The sequence below is a fragment of the Lolium rigidum genome, chromosome 3 (genome assembly GCF_022539505.1).
Source record: "Lolium rigidum isolate FL_2022 chromosome 3, APGP_CSIRO_Lrig_0.1, whole genome shotgun sequence".
NCBI classification, from domain to species: Eukaryota; Viridiplantae; Streptophyta; class Magnoliopsida; order Poales; family Poaceae; genus Lolium; species Lolium rigidum.
In genome coordinates, this window is record NC_061510.1 from 406616470 (window position 1) to 406635008 (window position 18539).

At 42.1% G+C, this 18539-nt stretch overlaps 2 protein-coding genes across 2 annotated transcripts; one reads left to right on the forward strand and one right to left on the reverse strand.

Moving 5' to 3' along the window:
- The first annotated feature begins 8567 nt into the window (after positions 1-8567).
- Positions 8568-14413, forward strand: LOC124704675 (mitochondrial Rho GTPase 1-like). The gene is made up of 14 exons (XM_047236946.1): positions 8568-8794; positions 8898-9030; positions 9117-9263; positions 9560-9736; positions 9955-10206; positions 10432-10500; positions 10641-10696; positions 10933-11014; positions 11550-11761; positions 11855-11921; positions 12013-12125; positions 13071-13221; positions 13463-13649; positions 13989-14413. Exons 1-14 carry the CDS (start codon positions 8583-8585, stop codon positions 14060-14062), a joined length of 1932 nt encoding a protein of 643 aa, XP_047092902.1. The 5' UTR covers positions 8568-8582; the 3' UTR covers positions 14063-14413.
- An 854-nt stretch (positions 14414-15267) lies between these two features.
- LOC124704677 (remorin 4.1-like) lies at positions 15268-17203 on the reverse strand. Its single transcript, XM_047236947.1, has 2 exons — positions 16416-17203; positions 15268-15775 (listed from the first exon to the last, which is right to left on the reverse strand). The coding sequence occupies exons 1-2, from the start codon at positions 17130-17132 to the stop codon at positions 15584-15586; spliced, it is 909 nt and encodes a 302-aa protein (XP_047092903.1). The 5' UTR covers positions 17133-17203; the 3' UTR covers positions 15268-15583.
- Between the last annotated feature and the right edge of the window lie 1336 nt (positions 17204-18539).

Genomic DNA, 18539 nt, shown 5'->3' on the forward strand with positions numbered 1-18539 from the left:
AATAGTTTGCCACCTGATTCTATTAATAGTCCAAAAGAATTGCTTGATGTTTTCTTCCGGAAATACTTTCCTGCTAGTGCTCAACATATTGCTTTGCGAGAGAATTTATAATTTTGATCAGGAAGATGGAGAGAAATTGCCCGAGGCTTGGGCGAGATTTTGCTCCCTTATTAGAGCTCGGCCTCGAACATGATTTGGAAAAGCATGATTTACTTGATATATTTTATAGTGGACTAACCATTGAGTCTAGGGCATACCCGGATAGTTGTGTCTGGTTGTGTTTTCGGAAAAGAACTCCGGACGACGCTGAAGAATTATTGGCTAGAATAGGCCGGAATCATGATGATTGGTCTACACTGAACCAACCCCGACACCAATATTGAAGAAGAGGGGTATGATTAAATTAAATGATGAAGATATGAGGGAAGCCAAGAAGTCTCTTAAGGAGAAAGGTATTAAATCTGAAGATGTGAAGAATTTACCTCCTATAGGAGATTTATGCAAGATCACTCCCCCTTCATCCATGATTGAGGTACACTCTCTTGAACGCTTTACTAGGGAAGATATTCCGTATTCAAAACCTCCTGCTCAATGCTTAGATGAGTTTGATAATTATATTGTTAAGCAAAAAAAATTAATATGAGAGTAGAGAATCATTTAATGGAAAACTCTCGAGCTATTAGTGAATTGCATGGTATTGTGGAGATAACCTCCAATGATGTTAAGATGCTTGTTAAACATTTTCATATGGTTCAAACTCAAATTGATCAACTCACTAAAGTGCAAAATGACTTGTTAAAAAATAATTCTAAAGAAAAACATGCTTATGAAGTAACAACTAGAGGCGGTGTTTCTACTCGGGATCCTCTATATCCCGAAGGGCATCCCAAAAGAGTTGAACAAGATTCTCAACGAACCGAAACTAGTGCTCCTTCTAAGAAAAAGAAGAAGAAACATAAAAATGTTGTAGAATCCTCCGAACTCGTTAATGATCCTAATAGTATTTCTATTTCTGATGCTGAAACTGAAAGTGGTAATGAACATGATAAAGATAATGATAAGAATGATGCTTCTGATAAAGAAGAGGTTGAAAATGAACCTGAAAAGCATGCTAAAAATAAAAAGTATACCAAAGAAGATTTTATTGCTAAGAAACATGGTAATGAAAGAGAACCTTGGGTTCAAAAGCAAATGCCTTTTCCTGCTAAGAAACTAAAATCAAAGGAAGAAGAACACTATAATAAATTTTGTGATTGGATGAAACCTTTATTCCTGCAAATCCCTTTGATCGATGCTATTAAATTGCCTCCTTATTCAAAGTATATGAAAGATATTGTCACTAACAAAAGGAAAATTCCTAATGAGGAGATTTCCACTATGCTTGCTAATTACTCTTTCAGTGGCAAGGTTCCAAAGAAGCTTGGCGACCCAGGTATACCGACTATTCCTTGTTCTATTAAGAATAATTATGTTAGAACTGCTCTATGTGATTTGGGAGCGGGTGTTAGTGTTATGCCTTTTTCTCTTTATAAGAGACTTTATTTAGATAAGTTGATACCAACTGATATATCTTTGCAAATGGCTGATAAATCTACTGCTATTCCTGTTGGTATATGTGAGGATGTTCCTGTTCAGGTTACTAATAACTGCTTGATATTAACTGATTTTGTTGTGTTGGAAATGCCCGAAGATGATAATATGTCTATTATTCTTGGGAGACCTTTTCTTAACACCGCAGGGGCTGTTATTGATTGCAATAAAGGAAAAGTTACTTTCAATGTCGATGACAAGGAGCATACCGTTTATTTTCCCAAGAGGATTGAGAAAGCATGTGGAGTTAATACAATTTCTAATGTGAGAACTATCAAAGTGGGAACCATTGATTGTCCTATATATGAGCCTAAAGAAGAATATCAAACTCTTGTGATTGGATCCATATCAATACAATACAAGGTAACATGATTGATTTGAGGTTTAATTCTTCTTATGCTATGTAAAATTGATTTGGTGGCAAGACTTGATCAACCTTGTTAACAAATTCATTTTATATGCATAGAGGAACTAAACAACATCTCTTTCTTCCTCCACTTACTTTACTTGCTGTAGCACTACTTATTTTACAAGATAACATTTTATAAGAAAACTTGGAGAACAACTAAGAAAATTGAAAAACTAGTAGGATTGCCTGCACCTGTTCTGTTTAACTTTGATTCCAGGAAGGATTGGTCAGTCACAGAAGGTGAACTGAATGCATACTTGGAGGGAGATGGTCATCATGCAAGAGGCGGCACGGAGGAGGTCGAGGAACACCTCGACTCGTCATCCGAGGCAGCAAGCTCTTCGCATCAACATTTTGGGCATGTGGAGCCTTCGCCCTTTTCTTCTGCACCGGGACCTTATTATGATTACACCATGTATGATCCACCGGCGTGGAATCCTGACCCTCGCTGGGGTTGATCTCCACTTAGGCCAAAAGCCTAAGCTTGGGGAGAGGTATACCGGCATCACTCATTCTTTGCATATTATGGTTGCTGGATACTTGTACATACTTGTTTAGTTTCTTTAAGTGGTTTTCTAATAAGAGGGAGATGATATTTGGGGAAGTGCTGCGTGAAAACAGATTCTGGACTGTTACTAAAAAAAATCGTGCGCATAGCCAGAACGTTATTTTGAGTTGCAAATTTTTGTGCATGTTCCCCAGGTTGTTATCTAACTTTCATTAGTTGAGAACTTTTCGAACTGAGCAACGGAAGATTTTGTAAAAATCGATTACTGTACTGCTATCAAGTTTGGTAGATTTCTGCTACTTTGTGTTTATGTGACTCTTTTAGTTTTCATTCTCTTGTTTTTGCTTTGTTTCTTTCCTAAAACACAAAAAGACCAAAAATATTTCTGTTGTTTCTCTTTACCATTTGTTTATTTTGGTTTCTTGCTTTCATTTTGTTTTATTTGCTACCGTTGGTTTGCTATAAGAAAATCCAAAAAGATTTTGCTTTGTTTGCTTGTTTCCTTTTGTTTTTGTTTCCAATTCGAAAACACCAAAAACATTTGCTGTTCTTGTTTGGTTTTGTAAAGTTCATTATGGAGTTCAGTGGTCTTTGGTGGTTGGAGCTTGGTTTTCATTCCATATTATTCAAGCTACACAAGTGAAAAGGCAATAATGACGATCTACGACAATCCGACTGTGGTGAGAGGCTGGTATGAACTCTATTTGTTTTCATTTTTGTACATATACTCATCCATGTGAGCATGCTTAGTTGGTTCATGTGAGGTATATGTCATTTAAGAAAGTCTAGCAGTTCATGATCTCTCATGATTAGTTCCAATTTATTAATATGAGTAGCATGTCATAAATATTTGCTTGCATTGTTTTATTCATAGATAGATATGACATTGTGGTATCCTCCTCTGAATAATCCACTTGAATCAACTTGGCACATGCTCACGCATGCATATGACTGAACAAAAGTCAATTAAGCCCCGATGATTTACTTCACCTCAGAGTTCTTGTATCACTTTTATGCCTCCGTTAATTTATTTTGCCGCAAGCATGATTATGACAGTTACTGCTCTCTTGATTGTCGCTTCCCGCCTATTGCTAGCCTTCACTTGTACTGAGCGGGAACGCTGCTCGTGCTTCCAAACCCCTGAAAACCAAGTTATTCCAAAGAGTCCACCATAAATACCTATGCATGGCATTTCAAACCATTCCAAGTAAATTCTCATGTGCTACCTTTAAAACCTTCAAAATGCTTCTCAATTTGTGTTTATGTTTTATAGCTCATGAGGAAGTATGTGGTGTTTATCTTTCAATCTTGTCATTTACTCCGGACGGACTTTCACCAATGGACTAGTGGCACATCCGCTTATCCAATAATTTTGCAAAAAGAGCTGGCAACGGGGTTCCCAGCCCCAATTAATTAACTTTCATAAATTTACAAATAGACACTCCTCCATGGTATGTGATTGTTGGTCGGCACCCGAGGATTCGGTTAGCCATGGCTTGAGAAAGAAAAGGTGGGGAGGAGTGTCATCTAAATAAAACTAAAATAAAAAGGCACTCCTTCATGGTATGAGATTGTTGGCGGGCACCCGAGGATTCGGTTAGCCATGGTTTGTGAAAGCAAGGTTGGAAGGAGTGCCACCCAAAAATAAAATTTCATGGGAGCCGCTCTTGAAAGTCCGGTTGATGAGGTAGTTAGAGTACCCATTACCATTCGTTGACAACAACAAACACCTCTCAAAACCATTTTACTTCGTCTTTAGAAAAATGAAAAGCTCTAGCACATGTTAATCCCTCGCTTCCCTCTGCGAAGGGTCAATCTTTTACTTTTACATTGAGTCTCCATCCTTTCTTTGAGTACTTTCTTGAGAGCACAACTATCATTCTTAGTATAATATGCTTGTCCCAAAATGTGATTAATTGTGGTATAACTTTGATGCTTTTATCTTTGATAAATCACCACTTCCATTCTTTCCATGAACTTCAAAGGTGCCCGAGCATTTATGTTTTGCTGTACAAATACGGGCAAGCGAGATACCACTTTATCATATCCTTTTATGAACATTGCAATCCTGCTGATAGACATGATTCATGATGCTTATTATTAATTTGTTGGTACCTTTTCCATGATTGATATAACTATTAGATGACTTTATTTGCATGTATCTTATTATGAATTGCTTAAGTACTTGCCATATCATGAGAATATTTACATCATATGGACAAATGTGTTCGTGAAAGTTCTTTTATCGCACTCAGCTTGTTAATCGAATTGCTTGAGGACAAGCAATAAGCTAAGCTTGGGGGAGTTGATACGTCCAAAACGTATCTACTTTCCCGAACACTTTTGCTATTGTTTTGCCTCTAATTTGTGTATTTTGGATACAACTAACACGGACTAACGCTGTTTTCGAGCAGAATTGCTCTGGTGTCTTGTTTTTGTGCAGAAATCCAACTTTCAGGGAAATCCTCGGAATTTATGCCAAAGGTCTTATTTTTCCAGAAGAATTACGGAGCCAGAAGGGCAAGCCAGGTGGAGGCCCGAGGCCCCCACACGCTAGGCCGGCGCGCCGCCCTATTGTGTGGCCGCCTCGGCTGGCCCCCGACGCCCTCCTCTGGACTACTTAACGCCTTCGACCTAAAAACGCACGGGGGTTAGACGAAATCGCCGTAAGACATCCAAGACGCCGCCACCATCGCGAAACTCCGTCTCGGGACCGTAAACTCCGTTCCGGCACTCCGCCGGGACGGGGAATTGGAGGAGATCATCGCCATCATCACCACCGACGCCTCTCCATCGACCGAGCCATGTTTCCCCCATCCATGTGTGAGTAATTCCCCCGCCGTAGGCTGAAGGGGATGGTAGGGATTGGATGAGATTGGTCATGTAATAGCATAAGATTGTTAGGGCATAATGCCTAGTGTCCGTAATTGGTACTTTTATGATATTGTTGCAACTTGTTATGCTTAATGCTTGTCACTAGGGCCCGAGTGCCATGATCTCGGATCTGAACATGTTATTGTTTCATGATGATATTCATTGTTTTATGATCTTACCTGCAAGTTGTATACACGTATTGTTGTCCGGAACCCGAGGCCCCAAAGTGACAGAAATTGGGACAACCGAAGGGGAAGGCGGTGATATGAGGATCACATGTGTTCACGGAGTGTTAAAGCTTTGCTCCGGTGCTCTATTAAAAGGAGTACCTTAATTTCCAGTAGATTCCCTAGAGGCCCGGCTGCCACCGGCTGGTAGGACAAAAGATGTTGTGCAAGTTTCTCATTGCGAGCACGTACGACTAAATATGGAACACATGCCTATTGATTGATTAGTACTTGGATACCGTTTTATTATTATCCGCAAATGCCCTCGCTTTGATTGTTACATGAGTTTCTCTCATCCATGCAACGCCCGTCATCCATCCCCGTGCCTACAGTATTTTAATCCTCGCTGTTTACTATAATCACTACTGCTGTCTTTGTTACTCGCTGCTCGTTATTTCACTACTCGCTATCGCTATAAAACTGTTACTACCGATAAACTCTTGCGAGCAAGTCTGTTTCCAGTGTGCACTGAATTGACAACTCCGCTGTTAAGGCTTTCAAGTATTCTTTGTCTCCCCTTGTGTCGAATCAATAAATTGGGTTTTACTTCCCGCGAAGACTGTTGCGATCCCCTATACTCATGGGTCATCAAGGATGCTCGTTGCTAAAACTTCCACCATGATTAAGCATGGCTTCGGTTAGCGACCCATTACTCTTCTTCAACTATGCATGCCTGCTTGCTTAAAATAACCGCCATTCATTTCACAAGAGATAGCCATCAACAAAACAAAATAAGTGATGATCAACGCAGGGTGCAATACCTCAAAAGTGCAATGTTGAAAGACTTCCCCAGCAAACATGGTTACGGTCTAGCTCATTGCTCATAATCAGTCAAAGCAACAACATGCATAGTGGTATTTCGTACCAAACCTTACTTTCTTATAAACTTTAAATTACACAAAAAGGAAATTTTGAAAAGGTTGGAGGAAAACACAGACATTATTCTTGGAATAGCAAGTGCTATGTAGGTAGATATGATAGACATTGGATTTGAGTTGAGTTTGGAAACAAGTCTATGCTTATGTAAGAATTCAAATATTTTGGCTAGCAAGAGGTCTAAAAACACGCAATAGCATCCATAGACTATTCATTCACCATCAAACAATGATACTTAAAATTAAATATCTATTTATACTAGCAAGGAGTAGTACTGAATAAGGCACATAACAAATCATCACTCAATAGAGCATCTGAAATTAGAAATAAAATACACAAAATAAATTTCAGCTTTTAGGCATTCCTCCTTTTGTTTTGAAAGCATGCATCTTATTTTAGTTTGAACATTCAAAGATAAAGAGTTTGGTCCAGTAGCTCATGCATATGCATTATAAACACTCAATATGATGGTCCTCTCACAAAATAAAACAAAACTAGACATAAATAAAACAAGGACGCTTCAAGTTTTTGCGAAAATACTATGTTGCTTAAAAAGCAGAGTTTAGAGGTGCTCAAACCAGGAGTTTTTAAATGAGTCCAATGGGGTTGCATGTGAATCCCCATGTTTATTATCTTCATCTTACTTGAATCATCTTAGGGTGATATTCCTCTATTTCCTGTGAAAAAACTTCAACATAAATTTTTCTGCCCATTCTATTCTATGGTGTGAGGTTAGAGCTACAAAGAAATCATGCTTGCTGCTATTTTAATCAAGAATAATATTATATCTTCATGAACCAGAGAGCACATAATGTTCTACTCATTCTTGCATATCAAAAGATCTAAGTAAAAATCATTTTAACATTCAAAAGAATGGATCTAACAAAGTAAGGCAGAATCTATATAGAAATTTTGCTGCAGCAAAACTAAATTTTTTCCTCGACTTAGGCACCTCAGAAAATTAAGCCAATTTACGTGAATATAGAGGATGGAAATTTACAGCTACCGTGAATTTATCAAGATTTTAGAAGTTACCAGGAAAAATACAAAAATCGTGTACTAAAAAGTGCAGCGCAGAAATCAGCAACTCTATATTATGTTTGCAACTTTAAACATCCAAATGGGTAAAAAGTTGATACTTTATTTAAAAACCAGAGAGTAAACTAAAAGAAAACTAACGGGAAATTCAATTCGGCTCCCGGGTGCGTATGCTCCCTCTACCAAAAAAACATATTTCGAAATGTCAAAAAATTTGGATAAAAAATTCTACATGTACATCTCCATAATGTATGTGCATTCGCTAAGTTTCACAAAAAACTAATATTTTTTGTGGTCTATGTAAAAAGGAGAAACTTTATCTTGTGAAAAGCATTATTTTTAGCACTGAATTTTATCTTTTTTACACACGTCACATGATAAGTCGATTTTTTATGAAACGACTTTCTGAGCGCGTAGCACGTGAAGATGTACGTACAAATTTTTTGTTTCAATTTTTTTGAAATTTAAAATGTACATAAGATACATTTCAAAATATAGGGAGCATACGCACCCATGTTCCAAAACACCACTCCCCTAAACTAACATGCTACATCAAGCATGTAAAAATAAAAAAAACACAAATAAAAATATCTTGGGTTGCCTCCCGTAAAACGTTTTCTTTGTAGCCATATAGCTAGGCTTACTTACTTTGATTGAAGTGACATGGAAATTATTTGGTATCATAAATGCTACCATCTTTTTTTGTTGGAAAGTATTCTATACACTTCTTAAGAGGAAATTGAAATCAGTAGCCCATGCTAACCAGGCCCAGCCTCGCATAAAAAAACTTGGGCAAGAACCGCAAGATGTTTATTTGTGCGTGTGTTGCAAGCCCGAAGGCAGGCAGCAAGCGAGCGAGCACGAGGTCTCTGCGTTCCATTGCTTCTCCTTTTTCTTTCTTTCCTTCCCCTCCAAGCCGAAGCAACGCCAAAAACCAGATCGAGCCTTCCGTCCACCATAAGACGGACCCAAGCGCCCACCTCCGGCCCCACATCCAGACGGACACTCGACGCCGCACCGCACCGCAGCCCCCAAATCCCCAAAACCCTAGACGCCGACCATGGCGGCTGCCGCAGCGGCGAACCTCGCGGGCCGGCCCGGCGTGCGCGTCGTCGTCATCGGCGACCCCGGCACCGGCAAGTCCAGCCTCGTCGTCGCCGTCGCCACCGAGCAGTTCCCCGAGAACGTGCCCAAGGTCATGCCCCACACGCGCCTCCCCGCCGACTACTTCCCCGACCGCGTGCCCATCACCATCATCGACACATCATCCAGGTCAACCCCCGCTCCCTCAAGATTCAACCCATGTCTTGGATTTCGATTGCCGATTCATTGATTTGATTGCTCGATTTGACCCCGTCCTTCCCCGCGCCCGCAGCCCGGAGCAGAAGCCCAAGCTCATCGCCGAGTGCCAGGCCGCCGACGCCGTCGTGCTCACCTACGCATGCGACAGGCTATCCACGCTCGAGAGGCTCAGCACCTACTGGCTCCCCGAGCTCAGGCGCATCCAGGTCATTAACCAACCTTCTCCCGCTTCAACGCTCCTCAATTGCCCTTGGTGCTAATGATTTCTGCCTGCTCCCCAATGTTTCTTCAGCTCAAGGCGCCTGTCATCGTCGTCGGCTGCAAGCTCGACCTCAGGGACGACCAGCAGAACAGCCTCGAGCAGACCATGGCGCCAATCATGCAGTCCTTCCGTGAGATCGAGACATGCATCGAGTGCTCTGCGCTGCGCCAGATCCAGGTCTAAAACACACCCCCTTTCCTCTCATTGTTTTTTCAGGGAATGTTTACTACAGCCTCAAATCTCTACTGTTACCACCACCCTTGTTATTTTATTTCCACAACAACAATGAAACTGGAGTGCTGATTGATATGTGCTATTGCTTAGCCTAATGTAATGTTCCAACCATGTTTTTTGTTCTGTTTTGGTAATTGTGCACTAATAATTCAAGAGGTAGTTTCGATTCATTATTACAAGTCTATAGATAAAGTGTTCGTTCGTGTATGTCTTCTATAATAACAGTTAATCACCTGCAGGTGCCCGAGGTCTTCTACTATGCGCAGAAGGCAGTGCTTCACCCCACAGCCCCTCTATTTGACCAAGAGGCGCAATCTCTTAAGCCACGCTGCGTGAGGGCTCTCAAGCGCATTTTCATCCTCTGTGACCATGACAGGGATGGAGCTCTCAGCGATGTGGAGCTCAATGACTTTCAGGTTTGTATTCTCACTGAGCCTGCCTTGCGTTCTTGTCATTAGCTTATCGCTCACTAGCAGTGTTTTATATTGCAATTCTTGTCCATCCTTAGATTTCACCTTGTCTAGATGTCTGGATTTCGATTGAGTTCTTGTATTAACTTAAGGCTCCCTAGTAGTGTTTTATATTGCCATTCTTCTACTTCTGGTGGTAATTCTCTTTCCGTTGGTTTTTACAGGTCAGATGTTTCAGCGCTCCTCTCCAGCCTACTGAAATTTCAGGCGTCAAGAGAGTTGTTCAGGAGAAGATGCCTGAAGGCGTAAATGACAGCGGCCTTACCCTGACTGGCTTCCTTTTCCTTCATGCTCTTTTTATCGAGAAAGGTCGTTTGGAAACTACATGGACTGTATTGAGGAAGTTTGGTTATGATAATGAAATCAAGCTTAGAGATGACTTCATTCCGACCTCAATTAAGCGTGCTCCTGATCAGGTAATGCTCTGTTGATCACTGTCAGCTATTCACATTTTGTTGCCAGTTGAAGCTAGAAACAGCACACATATATTCTGGTGTCACCTTCTTATGACGGCTTGTAATTTCAACTGTACCTTGGGTATCTGCAATCCTGTCTTTACTAGCCATATTACCTGTGTTTTATACCATACTTTTGGTCCATAATATTTTCGTTGGTACTAAACTCCACTTTCTTTGTCACAGACGCTGGAATTTACAAATGAAGTGGTTGATTACCTGAAAGGAATATTCCACATGTTTGACATAGATAATGTAAGTCTAATGCATTGATTGCCACAGTAATTATTTATCCTCCATGATAGTCTCATGCTCTTTATTATTATTAGCATTTTCATTTGAACTGTATCCATAAAAACTTATCTTCTGAAAATCTGTTTACTTATCAAATCCAGGACGGAGCTTTGCTACCTTCTGAGTTGGAGGATCTTTTTTCAACAGCACCTGAAAAGTAAGTTGCTGATGAAAAAATGAGCGATTTTAGTTTTTGACTATTTTGTCAAAAAGCGGTTACTGTAATTTACATAGTTTATTCTCTGTTAGTCAACCTTGTATTACTTTGTCTACTAGCTTTGATTGAATCTGTTGATCTTTCATCAAAGGGTTCTTAAGTTTCGTCTATTTAGTCATCTGTCTCTGTTTGCCATTTGCCATTTACATATCTTCGTTCATCTCTTAATATTTCAGCCCGTGGACTTCTGATCTATATAAAGACTGTGCTGATAGGAATGTCTTGGGTGGGTTATCACTTGAAGGATTTCTTTCTAAGGTATTCTTTCAATCTTAGCGTGCTAACAACTTTATTATATGTAGTGTGTACAATAATTTTTGAAGCTGTTCGTTAATTTGTTGGTTGGGTTCAACCTATAAGAAAGCAAGCCCTATTCCAAACTTATATGTTTGTTGTTCATAATGTGACCGTCTTGCACCATTAAATGAGCTATTTTAATCACTTTGAGAAAGTCAATAGTTTCTTGTAATCTTTTTATGATTTTGCTGTACCTTATTCTAAGTTTGTCATTCTCAGTATACAAAATAACCCACAGAAGATTATCTAAACACTACACTGGACACATAAGAAACGTAAACCAACTAAAACTGGGATTGAAGTCTTAATTAAGATTTAAGAGTGCTGTGCTCTTTATGATTACGATGCATCATATGTAGTGTTGTGCCTTGAAAGGCACACGTGTTTGTATGTAAGACAACACAGCTGTTCTGATCTTGTGGAGGTGTGCTTAGAAAACTGTAGGCAAGATTACCATATAGATTTCCCTTTGCTGATTAGTAATCTCCAATTGCAGTGGGCTCTTATGACACTTCTAGATCCAGCAAATAGTTTCGCCAACCTTGTATATGTTGGCTATTCGGGTGATTTCAATTCAGCATTTACCATCACAAGGAAAAGACGAGTGGACCGTAAAAAGCAGCAGACTCAAAGAAATGTGTTCCAGTGTTATGTTTTTGGTCCCAAAGGCGCTGGAAAGACTGCATTGCTACAATCCTTCCTTGGAAGGTATTATATACATTCCCAATGTTTATGCCACAAATTTTCATATCTCTCTGGTACCTTTTAGTAACTCTATTTCACTTTCGATCCTTATTGCAGGCAACCTTCTGAGGCTGTACCAATCAATAGCGACCGGTTTGCAGCAAACACTGTTGAACTGTCTGATGTAAGTAGTTTGAAGTGATATCTGTATTTTGATGGATGTTTCTGCTCTGCATTGATCCATTTTCTTATTCAATATGTATTTTTTATTGAAGGGGACTAGAAAGACACTTATACTGCGAGAGATTCCTGAAGGTGATGTCAGATCATTGCTAAATAACAAGGAATCCTTAGCACCCTGTGACGCAGCAGTATTTGTCTACGATAGGTATGCATTCTGCTGAGTTGTTTTATTGTTTATTCATGACAATCAGTTTCTGAGAAAACGGATAATTGTCTTATAAGTTGTTTTTCTTGCAAACATGGCATAGATTAATCTTCATACTTGTCTCAGTTGGATGTATTGGGTTAAGTGTGGTTACCAAAGGTTTGTAGTTGGATAAGTGTGATTACCAAGGTTTTGTAGTTGGATAAGTGTGGTTACCAAGGTTTTGTAGTTTTGTTAAAATGACATGATATCAAGTAGTGTGGTGATGAGTGATCTTGTTAATACTTGTTGTACTGAATATAGTACGATTACCACGTTTTTTTAGTTGGGGTATGTTGCATTATTTTCTGCCTGGTGTCTAATGTGGCAGTTTTCTGAATTATATAAAGTTTTGATGGCCCATCTTGCGAGGAAAATAATGTTTACTGATTGTTCAATTCTATATTTGCAAAATGTCAGCAAAATTACTTATTAATGTATTTAAAACCACTTTCACATTACCAGAATAGCCTACTGGGCATAAAATATTGATCCTTAATTGGTTCAACTATTCTTCGCTAGTGTGTAAATGGCACTGATGATTTGTTGCCAATCAAGATTGAATGCATTTAATAGTAACTCTTAAAGGGGCACTAGATGTCTATGCATAAATTTTGCTTATCTGGTACTCCCTCGGTTCCTTTTTAATTGACTCTGATTTAGTACAAAATGAACCATATTGATCCTTAATTGGTATAACTGTTCTTCGCTGGTGTGTAAATGGCACTGATGATTCTTGCCAATCAAGATTGAATGCATATAATAGTAACTCTTAAGGGGCACTATATGTCTATGCATAAATCTTGCTTATCTGCTGGAGTATATCTTACTTTATGACCTGTTCTTTGGTAATACATAATTTCCTTATGCTGCATATAACTGAATGTGACACCTGCAAAATGGCAGCTGTGATGAATTTTCTTGGCAAAGAGCGAGAGATTTGCTTGTCCAAGTGGCTACACATGGAGAAAACACTGGCTATGAGGTTCCTTGCCTTATTGTTGCTGCCAAGGACGATCTCGACCAATCTCCAGTGGCTCTACAAGAATCAACCAGAGTAAGCTGTGATACCATCTTGTTTGACATTTAAGTTTACCATTTTGGTTGGTGAATTAACAAACAGCAGATGTTTTACTGGATTTGAATATGTTTTCTAAATTCACTCTGTGGGCAAATAATGTGCAAGTGGTTCCTATAGTACATTATTTGCCCGCAGTTCTCTTGATACTACCATAGGCAGGCAGCTTCCTAGTTGCTTATATTATTTATTGAATAACGATAAGTTTATCCAATTTCAGGTTAGCCAAGACATGGGAATCGAAACACCAATTCCTATTAGTGTTAAGTTGAAAGACTTGAACAATATTTTCTGTAGAGTTGTTCATGCAGCACAGCGACCCCATTTGAGCATTCCAGAGACTGAAGCTGGTAAATCACGCAGGCAATACCGTCAACTTCTGAATCGCTCCCTCATGGTTGTTTCAGGTAAAGCCAGCTCCTTGATCTTGTCACAAATCTTCTCTCACTAGCCAGGAGTAAATTCCACACAGAACTAAAATATAGATATAGTAAGAGACTAAAGCTGTCTACATATCTCAGCAAAATACTAGCAAGTTCATAACAATGTGAAATAATTGGGTGACATGAAGGTAGGTTGGGAACACTTGCGAACCGAGTCGAAACTGGCATGTTGGGTTTTGTATTGAACAAAGTGTTGTCCCAGTGTGTAGTAGTTGCCACTAGATAATAATTTTGTTCAGCATAATACTTGAGTAAAGCCCGTCCAATACTAACTCATTCTAATACTGGACTAATAATTTGCAGTTGGAGCTGCTATAGGAGTCGTGGGAGTAGCTGCCTACAGGGTTTATGCGGCTAGGAAGAGCTCGTCGTCATGAAGCCCTCGCGGACAGTGGTGAAATAAGCGTGTACTACGGGCAGGTTCATCGTCCATCAAGTGGGATCGTCTAGCTTGATGTGTATTGCTTGTCGAACGTGCTGTTTATGTACAGTTGGGTCATGAAAAGATAACCTGTGGTTTACAATTTAGTTTTGGATGGTATAATGTACGGCAGTCATCAGGCTCTGTTAGATGCTTTAGTTGATTGACTGTCATGACTGGTTAGCTCTGTCAAAATTTTACCACTGCCCTAATTTTTTTGGCCACAATGCAGTACTCAACTTCTTTCCCCGTTACTTTTGAACATTTATTATATGTTTCTTTTAATGCTGAAGATGCAGTTTGAACATGTCTGGAGAACTATTTCCGGATTTTGAAGTGTATGTTCTGTTCAGTTTGAGCGTTGAGTATCGAAACCTAACTGTAATCTCAAGGGTAAAGTCCAATAAACAACTAACGCTCAGCCATTTTCTTTCTACCTAACGAGGCAGCTCTCCTTCGGCAGGAAAATAACAAAACACAGGCAGTTCCTCCATTGGTCGTGGTCTCGACTAGCAAAGTCGAGAAAGAATCCTGTGTTGCACGTCGGCCGTCCCTGTCCGTTGTGTCTGGACTCCGGTAAGAGCCAGCGAGATACGGGCAGCGCCTCGCCATCGCTGATGTTAACAGCCATGCACCGGTGTCGACGCCAAAGCCCGTTCCCTCCTTGCTCTGGTTTGGTTATTCCAATAGGGTCAATCGCAAACACGTCAGGTCCCTTTCACGATTCAGGCGATAGAATTGCATGACTGAACTTGCGTTATCATGAGGGAAGTGGCATATGCAGTGACGTGCAGCTCAGGGTTCTGCTCAACTTGTTCCTCGGTCACCATGATGCGTATTACTAGGAGAATACAGTAGCCACCTCGTGTTCACACAACGCAAGCCAAGATTAGTCTCTGAAGGTTAAATATAGAGAAAGTCTCCTCACGCCCTTCGTTATCGACCAGCACATTGTGTATCGCTGAAAAACTATTCCGTTCTGCTGAAACAAAACAAAGCTTATCTTATCTTATTGCATGATCCTGCTCTAGGTGGCAAGACAACCAACATTCTGATTACTTTTCAGCTAGATACATGTCGAGCAGACCAAATGTCCTCATCAGGGGGCAGATGTGTATGCACGCATATAGTACCAAAAACAGTGAAAAGATATACACACAGTAGCAGCAAAGGTATACGTGTACCAATTCTCTGAATGTTTGCAATTTTTTCTAGCAAACACACTGTTCATCCATACCAGTTCAGCATATACAAGCCAAGAAAAAACGCCACCCTGCGACCACAGCGTCGCCGGCAGCTATTACTACTAGCATACCACAGCAGTTTCCAATCTTTTTTACAATTAGGTTCTCGATCGATTGGACACATCACAATTCACACACACCAGCCATACTACCGTAGGCAAAAACGGACAGGATTCAGAAGGGAGAGGAAGGCAGCAAGGTGGCACCATGACGACCGGTAGAAGAGCTCGGTGCTAGAAGAAGGAGCGCTTGGTGGGCACCCTGCCGACGGCCTTCATGAAGTTGGCCAGCTCCAGCACCTTGGCCAGCTTCAGCCCCCGCTTCGCCTCCGCGGACGCCCGCTTGTCCTCCGCCTTGCGCCGCGCCTTGGCCACGTCGTTCTGCGTCTTCTCCACCGCCTTGGCGCGCTGCTCGTCAAGCTTCCTCTGCAAACCACAAATCGGATCGATCAGACTTATTTGTCACACATGTATTGAACTGTTGCTGTTTGTATGGTGATCGAGAAAGTGAATATCAAAAGATAAAGAAAGAGCACTCTCCTCTCCTAGCGCTGTGAAATCACTCTGTTAACGATCCATCATAGTCTCGCAATTAACAGCCACCTTTTGGTGCAGAAAGTTGCGAGATTGAGCTGTAACGAACTGATGTTTACACGCACGTACCCGAGGGAAAGGGGCAATTGAGAAAGTCTGTCTGATGTAACACCTCTAATTAACTTGGAGATCTGTTCCTTTCACACCTTTTATGAAAGCAAGAACAGATGACTGGTTTGCCAATCAGTTATCAAAAATCGAACTAAAATAATTGCATCAATCATCCAAGATCTGCTCTGTCTCAGGACCGTGCTAGTTCTTGCAAGAAAAAAACATTTTTTGGACATTTGGTTGCTGTGTTAGTTTGCCATGCTCTCCTCTTTTTTTCTGTCTTGGAAGGATTGTTAAGCTTGGTGCTGATTTTTTCTCTCGATTGCAAGGTAATAAGATGATGCTAGATTGCTTTGCAGGCAGCGATGAAGATGCAAATGAAGTGAACTGCTCAGTGATAATAATTAAGAAGGTTAATTACCTCAATCTTCTTGAGCCATGCGCAGGCCTTGTCCACCTGCTCCGTCTCCCATCCGTTGATGACCACCTCCTCCCGCTTGAAGCGGTTGTTGATCTGTGCCACCTCCGCCGTCTGCCAGGCGGACACCTTGGTCTCCACCTCCTCCTTCTTCACCTGCTTCGCCTCCACCGGCGGCCCCGCCGCGGGGACGACCTCCAGGTCGAGCCTCGCCCTACTGCCGCTGCCGCTTCCGCCCCTGCTGCCGCCCGGGGTGGCGAAGGGACGGCCGCTGTCCGGCACGATGGCCAGCGGGTTGTGCTCCTCCAGCTCGTCCTCGCCGATGCTGGTGAGCTGGTCGGCGCCTGGAGGATTGTTGTTATTTGGGGTGTCCGCCCCTGTGCCGGCGCCGGCGGCGACCATGGCGGTGAACTCGCGGCTCATCGTCATGAACTGCTCCTCGGAGGTGAGCGAGCGGTGGCTGGTGCTGGCGGTGTCCCAGGCGGTGGAGACGCCGGACCCTGCGCGCGTGGGCGGCGTGAACGGCGGCGGGACGGTGAGCGGCTGGATCTCGCGCACCTCGGTGACGTCCTCCTGCTCCTGGTCGACGACGTCGTGGAAGGTGGTGCTGGGGGTGGGGAACTGGACGTCGCCTGCTACGTCGTGGTCGGCCCGTGGGGCATCGTCGACCTCCTCCTCGTCGTCGGACGCGGTTGGTGGTGCGTGCCGCTCATGCAACATGGGCTAGCGTCGTCGTCGTCGGCGCCGGCCGGCGGGGCGGCAGTACCATGCGTCGCCGGGAGAGAGCCTGGCGGTGTCCCTGCAGTGCACGCCTGTGCTCTGATTGGTTTTTCTCCGTGTCAGTGTGTGTGGTGTGGTTTGTGTGCGTGTTCGGCGAGGTTATATTAATCCGGCGCGCGCGAGCGCGGGCGCGGGTCAAGCGAAGACGAAGACGAAGGCGATGGATGACATGTGGGCCCGGGCATGGGTAGCTTGTCGAGCGTGGCGCGTACCGCGGGATGACACGTACTTGTCGCGGGGTAACGGGCTGGGTCAGTGGTGCTCCCTCGAGATTGGGCATAACGCAAGTGGCTTCTTGTTAAATGTCCTAGTGGTACATTCGGTGATAACCCGAATGTTTGTTTCTTGATCTGCAATCTGCATGCATACATGTAGTGTATCAATTAGGGCTGCAAGCGGGATTTGGCAAAAGTCCCGCTTCAACTTCCATTTTGTTCACAAAATTTGAATAGAAATTGTGAACTAGAAATGACGAAATGAACTATCATCGGGGCTTTTGTGAGATCCCGTCTGCAATCCTAAGTTTTGTGAACATAATAAGGTATACTTGTCTCCTCGTCCACCTCGCCGACGATGATCTCGCCGGTGGCATTGAGGAGGGCGGTGAATTGTTCGGTTGCCGCTCCCATGGAATGATGGATCTCGTTCAATCTACGCATGTTACATGTTTAGTATCAGAAGATTCAGATCAATTCAAGAGTTCAATGTCGACGACCTTAGCTATAGGGTGCAGGTCTTTAGAGTCGCGTGCACGAAGATTTTCCAACTATAAACAAGAACATCAGCTCGGCTCTGGTAGGGGATCGACCAGCAACAACGGCTCGCTCTAGAGACAGGAGTGGTCCAAGGATTTTTTAGTATTATGTTTGGGGCAATTTATACTTCTTCTAAACTTCTATAGTGAATCAATGTTTTTCTCGAAAAAAATAGGAGATTGAAAGCCAAAGAATGAACCAGGGTTAACACTGTAAAACGTACACATAAATTGTTGTAGGAGTAGTTCCTCGAGAAAGATAACCAGTTCATTCCCAGTCGAGACTCGAGATATTTCTAGGATGTCATGCCTAGCCATGCTTGCTGTCGTCTATACTAACAGAGTCAGTCCAAAGGAGTGCTCTGGCCCGACGAGTAATGTACTCCCTGGTGCGTACGTGACGTCGGAGCATATCTTGTCAAGTTACGCGAAGCTTCGTAGTAGTATCATTTTCAGGAGGAACAAATGAGGAAGACGAGAGGGTGAGCAATAAGTTTCAATTTTGTACGTGTACATTATATAGTTAGTCTATTATCATGTCAAGTACTCCCACCCGGAGCAGGTTTTCGTGCGCGAATTGATCACGGGTGTTT

What these genes read in the sequence shown, in the direction of transcription:
- LOC124704675 (XM_047236946.1), top strand. Translation starts at nt 8,583, where the DNA reads ATGGCGGCTGCCGCAGCGGCGAACCTCGCGGGCCGGCCCGGCGTGCGC. An exon ending in CTGCGCTGCGCCAGATCCAG is followed by an intron (nt 9,264 to 9,559) that starts GTCTAAAACACA and finishes AATCACCTGCAG; the next exon opens with GTGCCCGAGGTCTTCTACTA. An exon ending in TTTTCAACAGCACCTGAAAA is followed by an intron (nt 10,697 to 10,932) that starts GTAAGTTGCTGA and finishes TTAATATTTCAG; the next exon opens with CCCGTGGACTTCTGATCTAT.
- LOC124704677 (XM_047236947.1), bottom strand. Translation starts at nt 17,132, where the DNA reads ATGTTGCATGAGCGGCACGCACCACCAACCGCGTCCGACGACGAGGAG. An exon ending in CATGGCTCAAGAAGATTGAG is followed by an intron (nt 15,776 to 16,415) that starts GTAATTAACCTT and finishes TGTGGTTTGCAG; the next exon opens with AGGAAGCTTGACGAGCAGCG.